This window comes from Anarrhichthys ocellatus, unplaced genomic scaffold, assembly GCF_004355925.1.
Source record: "Anarrhichthys ocellatus isolate YVR2014 unplaced genomic scaffold, GSC_Weel_1.0 scaffold92, whole genome shotgun sequence".
Taxonomy (NCBI): domain Eukaryota; kingdom Metazoa; phylum Chordata; class Actinopteri; order Perciformes; family Anarhichadidae; genus Anarrhichthys; species Anarrhichthys ocellatus.
Window position 1 is genome coordinate 1,017,937 of NW_022280122.1, and position 11,189 is coordinate 1,029,125.

Genomic DNA, 11,189 nt, shown 5'->3' on the forward strand with positions numbered 1-11,189 from the left:
ATATATATATATATATATATATATATATATATTGTTGTGCTTCTCATTCCAATCATTTCAAATAAGAAATACACTATTTAACTGTACCCATTAGCGCAAATCTTGAGAACTTTTATAAAAATAGACTTTTTAGAGATTTTAACCATAATGAATTTAATAATGATATTTTAAGATTTTTTTTTTCGCCTCGTAGCACTCAATTAGACGACTACGTTCAAACCCCAACTTAACCAATCGGATTCAATGTCTAACTATAACCATTCAAGGTTAATGCCTTACTTTAATCAGTGAGGTCACCGTCTAACCCTAACCCATTCAATATCAATGCCTAACTTTAACCATCTCATTAGAGTTTCACAAATCGTGGAGTACCATCTAGAAATGACACAATGTTGGCCATTAAACTTGCTTGCATCGAAGTACTTGTCATTGTTAACTCTTTTTTTCTCACTTTTACTTGTTGTTACATGTGAGAAGTTCATACTAATAGGGGTGTAACACAAATATAATATCTGTAGCACCATTTGCACTCTACTGTCTTTAGTGTTTACAAAATGTCACTGTGTTAATGTCTGAATATCAACTTTTTTTAATTTTTTTATTTAAACCTTTATTTAACTTTGAAGATCTCTATGTCTCACTGGTTTGTATTTGCACTGTAACCATTGAAAGAAATCCCCTTTATTACTTTGATACTTACGGAGGAACATTTGCGGTTATAAGGAGTGTCTTTTTATATGATTTCTTAGTTGATTTATGGACACTGAATACTGACAGAAATGAAAAGAGTAAATTTCAATAATTCCATCAGTGTGTGTATATTTTCTGTGTTTTCTGAATGATCAACCACTCCATAAAGGTGTGCAAGTTTAAGTCAAATATTGTCATTCAGATGACAGGTCAACTTAATGGAAAAAAAACATTATTACAGACATTTGGATGTTGTTAGCATCTGTTTAGGGTGAATTACATGTCTGGTACATAGCCTAGTTAGCACTATTCCTCCACCAGCTTGTGCACTGACACACCACATGCTCTCACTGGCTTTCCAATTCCCGTACCTGGAAGAACTGGTTAGGTTTGACTGTACTGGCACTCTGTGCTCTAATCTTTCACAAGGATCATCACATCGTTGATCATACCACTTTGTAGTTGGCTGGAGACTGGCCACCTGAGAGGTTTAGACTCCTCCTTTTGTCCCTCACAGAGCTGCTCTGGTTGCGTCGGATTCGCTCGTTCTGCTCCTCCACACTCATCTTTGACTTCAGCTCTGCAGGAAACACAGCGCTCTTTGGACGCTCCTGTGACAAGGATGTGGCATAGAAACACTTTGATTCAGAAAAGATTTCAGTCTCAGACCTATTGGAATTTAGTTGTGTCTCTGAGATAGTTGACATGAGGAGTGGAGTACCATAAGTTTCAATCCTTGGGCATGCTTCCATGAGGCCAATTTTACATAAAACAATAAAACGTACGATACTTATGCACATTATTATTCTTTCTATATTGTTGATCTAGTGTTTGTGTAATAATGTTTAAGTTGTATTTCTTGTTTTCAATTCATTAAGTAAAGGACATATGATTTCCATTGTGTATAAAATGCAAAACAATGTTGTAATTTTTTGGCCCATCATCCTTTTTTAATAAATAATTATGTTTAAGACTATGCTGTGCTCAAATTTATTTTAAGACCATAACAGGAAAATGAAAATATTTTCTTGAGATATCAAATAACTCCTTAATAATGAGTGTTATGAGCATGACTTACATTTATTTCCAGTAAGACTGGAGGGCAAGCATTAATAATAAATAAAAAAATTAAAAATCTACTGATACTCAAAAACAGCTTATATTTTGGCAGGACCTCCATGTAAATGGACTTGCACTTGTACTTGTATAGCGCTTTTCTAGTTGTGAAACACTACATGTCATTTACCCATTCACACCCATTTATACACGATGGCAGGGTCTACCATGGAAGGTGCCATTTGCTCATCAGAACTATTTCATCATTCATACCCATTCACACCGTATGGAGCAATTTGGGGTTAAGTGTCTTGCCCAAGGACACATTGACATGGACTAAAGGAGCCACGGATCAAATCGCCGATCCTCTGATTGAAGGACAACCCGCTCTATTGCTGAGCCACAGTCACCCATACAATCTCATTCTTGGACTGGTTCTAGATGTTCTCTCATAAGAATAATATTACAAATATCTGAATATCAACATCTTACCCCCCTCAGCTTCTTGACGATGTGTTAACATGTAATGCTTTTAATTGATTTGAGATATTTGTGGTAATAACAATATTGTTTGGTTGTTTCTATCTTGGTTGTTTCTATCTAACACAGGGTTCCTGTGAACACTGGTTAAAGGTTTGTGAATGGTTTGATTTCCTCACACTATCTTGTTTGAACCCTTGATGCGACACATCTGTACATGCTGTAGTTCAGACAGACATTTTGATATTATTTACATGGAGGCAAGGCTGACATACCCTAGAAATTCCATTAGGCCGTCTGCCATTATGGTGGGAAACTCCATAAGAGCTGCTGTGTGATTTGTCGGTGGGGGACTTCGTTCTAGGAGGGACAATGCCAACTGGCAAAGGATACAACAGACAAGTTTAAAACAAAGGGAAAGAAGAGGGAGCTGAATTGTCACAGCTAATACTATAAGACAATCTATACAATTCCTGTCAGTCTCACTTGATTTAATGATACAATCACACGTCAAATATCCAGATTCTGAACTAGATTATGAATTTTCTTTCATCTGTAATTTAAAAATGTCAGTAGAGGGAATGTCATTAGTGTTTTTTAATACTCCATCAGGTTCTGTGAACCTAAATGGATGGGCTGTACTTGTACAGAGCTTTTCTAATCTTCCGACCACTCAAAACACTTTAACACACTACATGTCACCAGTGGCGGCTGGTGGAAAGTTTTCTAGGTAGGGCCATCCAATCAATTTCAGCAAACATCCCAGTATGGTTTAATGCAAAGAAAGTATAGTATCAAACACGCATTACTACTTTGCAGTTAAATATTTAACATTTATTCCAACACGAAAAAAAGCAGTAATTAACACTTTGATAAATCTTATTTAATCTTATTTGATAAATCTCATTTTTGTCACCCTCACAGGGAATTCAGTATAATACATATATATATATATATATATATATATATATATATATATATATATATATATATATATATATCATATAATAATATTCAGTATAATATAAAACACACACATACATATATAGATATAAGCTATGATGAGTTTTCTCTGTTAATTTACCATCTCCATTAAATGTTGATGCCTCCATGACCAAGTTAAGCAGATGAGACTGAGGACAACTATGCAGAAGAAAAGATGTTCACTTTGCCTAATATGTAGCTTGACAGAGTTCTCCATGTGTGTCCTGGTGTTCTCATGTTTCCTTACCTCCTCATCCCTCACTCCCTAACTGTCCGTGCTGGATCTGTCCCCGTTGTTTTAAAGCTAAATACGTTATTAGCATGACGTCATCCAGCTAGCCAAACCTGTCTGGTGTACAGCTACTAGAGAAGCTTTGCATGTACTGCTTCCCTTTCCCGCTAGTCTGCTGTCTGATTGTGAGGTCAGGCTGATCTGGGATCAGCTCTTTGGCCTGAAGTTTCTTTGCCAAAGTTCTCCTCTCAAACGGGTCTTGGAGGAGTAGTCCTTGAGCTGGCGCTCGCCTGTAGAAACTTCTCCTGACGAGAAAGCGCAGCTTGGGGCCAAACGAATTTGGCCCGAAGCTGAATCTATTTGAGGACACTGATTGGCTAAATTGTATGTCACTCATTTATATCTTTAATCAGCAATTGGCTAAACTGCCTCATAGACCCGCCTCTTTTGGGCCAAATTTGTTTGGCCCCAAGCTGCGTGTTCTGAGACGTGAACCCAGGCGGAGAGGACGAGCAGACAGGTGGAGAGGACGAGCAGACAGGCGGAGAGGACGAGCAGACGAGCAGACAGACAGAGAGGACGAGCAGACGAGCAGACAGGCGGAGAGGACGAGCAGGAAAAGCATATATTTTGCGCAGGTATCGTATTTTACACATATTACTGGATACATTCCATAGTTCAAAAACACAAATCTTTCTTTTTTTGTGTGGCTCAAGGTAGGGCCAGGCCCCATGGCCCTCTATTGGCCAGCCGCCACTGCATGTCACCCATTCACATGGGAGGGGCTACCATGCAAGGTGCCACCTGCGCATCAGGACTAAGTAACATTCATTCAACATTCACACACCGTAGGCACAGCTACGGGAGCAATCTGGGGTTAAGTGTCTTGTCCAAGGAAATCGATATGGACTAGCGGCGGCTAGTTACATGGAAACTTGAGTTTCGGTTGTTGTACCTTTATTCATGGTGGATTGTCTGTCCTGAACCTGGTCCTGCACGTTATTGATATTCTGTTCTGCAAACCTGGACTGCAAGGTGGAAAAATTACATTATATGTATCAACGTTAAACGTGAAGGCGGTGAGAATTCAGTATACAGAATGCATCAGATAATGTATTACTTTGTATAGTGATGAGGGCATCATGTCAAAATGCCTGTTATACCCGTCTTGACTGAATCAATACATCAATTGCTCACACAGTAATGGCCTGATCACACCTCTGATAGAGAAATTTCACACCAAAATCATCTGTTGACTAGTTACAAAGTGTCTTGAGAGTGATGACCTTGAGGGAACAAAAAGAGCCTGAGAGAAAAAAACTGACTCTTATTTCTCCTTGAGTATGAAGTGCTCCACAAAAGAGATGCAACCGGGTGTGCAGCCATTCATGGGACAGGAATGGATGGTGCCAATGGATGGTACAAATGTGATGCCTTGATTTAAATGGCAATGCTTCCAGCATAACCTATATTGTGAGAATGCGTGAACTTTCACTGTGCTACTTCCTGGTGTGACCACATACTAACTACAATGACTACAAATAGGCACATCGGAAGTTTGATAGACGATCTGTTGCTGTAGAGAACTCCACGCAAAGATTCATACTCAGTGTTAAGTGCTGCCCATCCTTGGCAAAAAATAGTTCTTTTCCAAAGCACCTGTAGAGCATTTTGAACTGACATGTACCGTGTTTACTAAAGAAAACGTACACTTCCTGTTACAGAAATGCAACTGCCATGACTTTTATTGGCAGAGGCAATAAAAAGAGCAAAGGGAGGGCACCCACTTATGGAACAAGTGCTTTGTGAGGTCAAATAAGGGCTGATATGGAGACACAGAAGGACAATCAGAGGCAATCGGTGGCATGCTTAATTACAATGGAGAAATAGAAAAAGGAACAACATGGGAAATTTGAAGGGATGAATGGTCCCTGTTGGTCTACAAGGTTAACTATAATGTTCTTAAAGATGACAATAATGATAGGACTGGGTGAAGCGAGGGCAGGACAGTAGCGGAAACACCCAAATACCTTTCTGTTTTGAGAATCTTCACCATCAAGGTAACCATCATCGATATCCAAGCTGCGTAGCCAGGCAGTGCTGTCAAAGGGCAGGGGAGGGACGGAGGGAGGGAAGGTAGGGGAGGGCTCCAAAGGGTGATAGGATTTGGGGAGGGGAGGCCTTGGGGGAACACTTTCCTAGATGACCATAAGGGCAAGAGGGAGGGAAGAAAGGAAGGAGGGAAAGGATAGGTGGAAGAAAGAGTGCTGCACATCAAGATGAGTGATAATAAGCCAGGCAGAGCAGAAAGGACTCATGGGAATTATTCTGTGGAGTGGTGTCTTTATCCTATGTTAAGGAGTTGGATGTGAAAATCCCCAGCTGGCCAATTAAATACCTGGGGTGAATTCCTATATCATAAACATTCTGTGAAAGGCTCTGTGAAACAGCAATGCCATTTCAACCATCCATAAGTAATTTGTCACCTATAATAGACTAACATTTATACAGTATTACATTGCTGAGAAACAGATTAGATTAGATTAGATATATACTTTATTCATCCCCAAGGGGAAATTTGTCAATTAGATCCATCCCTGGAATTGGAATTGAACAAGTAAAGCTTGTCATTTATATTTAAGAGACAGCTTGTACTGCAGCACAAAGTCCAACATGAAATTTTCAACTCAAATATTTTCTTCATTTTATTTGGTTGACAGAAAACATGAATGTTGTCAACGGATAGCAGGTTAATTTTGGAGGTGTTTAATGAAAGAATGCAAAAATGAGAGAACATGCCTCTGAACCCTTAATTTATACTCTGGCAAAGTATCATCTCAAGACTCATGATATTAAATCCCCCAAATATTTATGTGAATCAGACCAAAGCTCAACTGTGCCAAAGAGTGTTATCTGAGAAAATAAATCAGGGATGAGTGCACATTCTCTCTGATCCATGAGATCCCTGTAGAGCGGTTAAAGAAAATGTTCTGACAAGTGAAAGGTCAGATACAGTTCTGTCTGCAAAGGCAATTAAAAGCACCAATGTCTTTACTAAATGGGGATGAAAAATTATGTCATGATTACCTTTCGCAATGCAAACTTAAATATTTATGATTTGGGGGAAAATATTGTCCATGTATTTACAATATTACAAATCAGAACAGATTGAATGTGGAATCATCAGAATCGACTATGACATGGTGGATATCCTTGTCTTTAAAGATGAGTCTGCATGAATAATTCACCTGAGTGATTACTGGGTGAATCAGTCTGTATTATGGCTGAAGTCACTGGAGCAATGCTATGCCCCCCTTTACCCCCTTGATTGTTGGGGTAAGAAAGTGGCCTAGCCCCTGAACTTGCATGACATGATGATGGAGAAGCTAGCTGATGATAGGGTTGGGTTTCATGGCTAGCACCTGAAGATGTAAAAAGATCTGGTCTGTGACATAATGATAAAAGGTCAGCCCGATAGGAGTCCTGGAGAAACAGGATCTGGTAATCAGGCACAGAAAAGCGTTTGTTGGGGATCAGGTTTCTGAGGCCACCATGGTATCCTGCTGAGAAGTGATATGGGTGGGAGTCTGGATAGACATCTTTTCTGAGGCCAATCTTTACTTCTTGACTGCAAACATTTGAGGTTATCCAACAAACTTCCTGCTGGTCAGAGTGGGTTCGGGCTGTGCCTGAATGCTGATTGGTGTGTTTGGCTGGTTGGTCAAAGTTTGTCTTGGTTCTGCAGTTGAAGTTTTGGTCTGATTCCTCTATCACAGTGTCTAATATACTCAAGGATTCACGAGTTTCACTACCATAGTTGTTTATATGTTCTGAATGTAGGCTTGTGTCAGGTTCCCTATAACTTTTGGGTCTACACCTAGGCTTAGGGTCAGTTTTGAAATGAGGCACTATACATGACTTTGGACGGGATTTAGGGATTGATTTTATACGCACTTCAGGGTTGGTTCTAGAGTCGAAGCATTGGCCTGTGCCAGGATTTGGATTGGGGTTGGTCCCTGGCTGGGTGTGTCCGGTGCTTACCTCCGGGCCCAGCTGTTTGGTGGGGGAGACCTGGGAGCCGGGCACTGGGGAGAAGGGGCTGAGTGGGCTGGTGAAGCTTACTGAGCTCAGGGGACTGGCTGGACTATTGGTGCTAAAGGAGCCTGATGCACCGCTGGCCACTGTGCAAGAGAAAGAGAGGGTGGTGGGGGTGGCAGGGATAGAGTCCTTAGAATATACATGTTAGAGACACCGGAATTTCCACTAAACGTGATTATTTTCCAGCACCTCTGTTACCTCTGTGCTTGGCTGTGTCAGTGCCTCTGGATGAGTTATTCTTGTGCAGTCCCTCTAATACATCCTGGACTCTCCAAAACTCTTTCTGGATGTGCCTATGAACCAGTCCACTCTGCAAAAATCCCAAACACAAACTAATTGAAGAAACAGCCCCTAACAAGGAAATTGTTTCTGGAAGGAAATATTGTTGTTAAACTACTTAAATGTAAATTTTCAATTATGTAATTACCAGAAAACCAGATTCCATTAATTTATATTGTTGTGTGGGCAGAAATCTCAGTGACAGTCATCTGATGACAAACAAAACACAAACTACAGGGTTGGATACCACAACCGCAAGTGAACTATATATATATATATATATTTAATGAAGGAATGACCCTTCTTTTTTGAATCCTCATGACAGTATTGCATATACTGTACTTTCTACTAACACTTCATTAAAGCTAAAACTAACTATTGAAAGAAATAGTCAAACCCAAGGTACATTTGAACAAATAACCTGTGGTACTAACAATGTACCAAACCATGACCAAGGTATGTTGCGAACAATGGATTTTAAAACACATTTACACTGTATTTGGGTCTTTCCTAAAGAGTACTGTCGACCTTGCTTTCCTATCCCATATTCACTTCAGACAAAGATTGGCTGTAACAGGCCATCTCTATCAGTACGTCATAACTCTATCACTGATAGGAATCACATGGAGGGATGTACTCTTTAAAGAGAAAACAAAACCTTCTCTGGGGATGTCTCGATTTGAGAGAAAGAGATCCTAAACATACATGCTGTGCAATTACTGCATATGGGAACAATGAAGAGATTCAAATTCCCATTGGTTACTGATAAGGTTGATTATTGTTTTCATCATGAAATTCCTAAAGCAAATACTGAAGAACTATGCATTAATTATGTTTAGAAGTTTCTCCATGGTGCTATATCTCCAAATTGTATTTGGAAACATGCTTTCCATTTCCCATATAAATTACAACTGGGTAGATAAACAGAACTGACGACTGTGTGACCCTTTACCTGCCCTCCTGCATTAAGCTGCTCCCATAGGTCTCCATGAATGGCGTTGGCCTCATCCTCTAATGCTTCAAACTCCATACGATTGGTGGTTAAAGCCTAAGAAATGTACAAATGATTGCAGTGTTTCTCAGAATGTTTATAACATATGTGAATAACATAAATAATGCCTGCTAAATGATGCCTTTGACCTTCAGAATGAATTGAGTATACATGAAAAACTGAGATCCAATTAAATTATTCATTAAAATGTTTAAATGAAAGCTTTCCTTACAACCTGGATATTGTTTTTGTATTTGGGCCGTCTTTCTCCGCTATCGAAATATGGCAATGCTGGTAAACACAGCTTTATAACAGAAGAACATTAATGCATCTGAAATGTACATTATACTGATGGAGTCATAAGGGTGCCATAATAAAGAATAGATCTGTAAGAGAAGAAGAAAATATATTTGGAAATATAAGAAGGAATAAATTAAATAATAAATCCGTAAATAAAACATTTTTGGAATTATAATTGGAGAAAAATAAATAACTGGAAAATAAATATAAATAAAATATAAAAGAGTAATGATAAGCGTGTTTTTGTATATTTATTTATATATTTTTAATATACAGTATACAAAGTATACATATATTTAGTTATATTTCTTGCATATAAACTACTACTATACTGCTAAGTATTCTAAAAAAAATACATGTTAATGTGTTTTTTTAAAATACATATTTAGTTATTTTTATCATACATTATCTATTGATATCCATTTATTTTGTTATTATTTATCTTATTGCTTTGTGTTTTTACGTAATGCTTTTGCTAATTCTTAACCTGTTACCACTCCTGTAAAATTAGCCTAAAATGCTTATTCAAGACATACCCAAAGTCAACTGAAAGCTGTTGTTGAACCATTTGGAGTACATGCATGCTTTTGGTCTCTTTTGAAAGGTAACACTTTACGTTGAAAAATACATAGATAATTAGGCATATCTGCCGGCTAATTTGAAATGGTGCAACAGCAGTCCGTGGGTATTTATGGACGTAATAATGTGTTTTGGACAAAATATTGTACTGGATTGGATTGTCTGGACCTTTGGCAATGTAACAAGACCGTTTTTGTTGGAATATTATCGATGGGTGGATTTCTATCAAGCTTCATAGGTGAGATGCCTCGATTTTCTAATCGTTTATTTTTGGGTTGGTGGTCTGACAGGCGTTGCGTGTACCTGCTGTTGTGATTGTATCTTGAAATGGTTTGCATAAATCAAATTACAAGAATCTTAGCTTTCCAAAGAGATGTCGCATTAGTACCTACCTTTTACATAGCAGTTGTGTACATGACACACATGTACACTAAACACTCTGACGGCCGTCGGAGTGTTAATAGCCAAGCTAGCAACTGTCTTTGTGCTTGGCCTTCCTGCCCAGGCTGATTAGTCAATTCCTGCACATGTGAACCGATCATTTGAGAAGGGTCTATCTTCAGTCTAGCAGGCTACACAGCACGCCCACTTTACTACATGACAGGGCCCCTGAGATAACTTCTGATTCACATACTTATTTTAGCCCAAACCATGATGTTTTCAATACAAAGTATTTTTGGCACCTAAACTTTTTGGTCTAAAACCTAACCGAAACGCGTCATGAATTACTGTGGACCTGCAGATAGACCTACTTGAATGCTTTACCTGGACACAAACAGCAGCACAAACAGCAGAAGGAAAGTGAGATGGACTTGCACAGTCGGAATGTGGTGTGGTAGAGACTTTGGGAACATCGTGGCAGAAGAAGAAACAGAGTAAGGGAGAGGTGTCCAAGAAGTAAATTTAATAATTGTTGTGTGTGGAGGAGCATTTTTGAACTGGACTATGTTTTGAGGATGGTATAGGATGTCATGGAGTTTCTAGGGCAAATATCTGCACCAATACATACAAATTTTATTTGGATTTTTTTCCCAAGTAGCCACTACCACATTCAGTCTGCATGTGCACGTCCGCGTCTGGGCTACTTTCTATTCTTTATGCTGGAAAGCAGTAACCCTAACCCATGCCAAGCCCCTTGAAACTATCCCAGTTCAGTTAGGATTAGGCAATACAAGGTGGCAAAACTACTTTTTTAGGTTTAGGCACAAAAACTATTTTTTTTAGGTTTAGGCATAAAAACTGCATGGTTAGGGCAACATCATGGTTTGGGTTAAAATAAGTATATGAATCACAAGTTATCTCAGGAAGTCTGTTGTGTAGAAAAGCAGGTGTATCATATAGTTAATGGCCGTGTCATGTAGCCTTCCAGACTGCAGACAGACACTCCTCAAAGCATCGGGTCATGTGTGCAGGATTTGACAACTCAGCCTGAGTAAAACCAAATGTGTGAAATCACACACACACACACACACACACACACACACACACACACACACACAC

At 39.0% G+C, this 11,189-nt stretch overlaps 1 protein-coding gene across 17 annotated transcripts in view; it reads right to left on the reverse strand.

Moving 5' to 3' along the window:
- Positions 1–43: 43 nt before the first annotated feature.
- Positions 44–11,189, reverse strand: part of plekha6 (pleckstrin homology domain containing, family A member 6) — a 67,815-nt gene continuing 56,669 nt past the window's right edge. For 15 of the 17 annotated variants that reach the window (XM_031875619.1, XM_031875621.1, XM_031875620.1 and 12 more), the window contains 3 exons: positions 8,772–8,867; positions 7,739–7,850; positions 5,555–7,623 (listed from right to left, as the gene is read on the reverse strand). In XM_031875619.1, coding sequence (XP_031731479.1) covers positions 6,662–7,623; positions 7,739–7,850; positions 8,772–8,867 — 1,170 coding nt within the window. In that variant the 3' untranslated portion in view covers positions 5,555–6,661. Of the gene's footprint in view, positions 1,302–2,501; positions 2,606–4,397; positions 4,471–5,472; positions 7,624–7,738; positions 7,851–8,771; positions 8,868–11,189 lie in introns of those variants that run through there. The other 2 variants (XM_031875625.1, XM_031875629.1) reach the window with 2 other exon arrangements.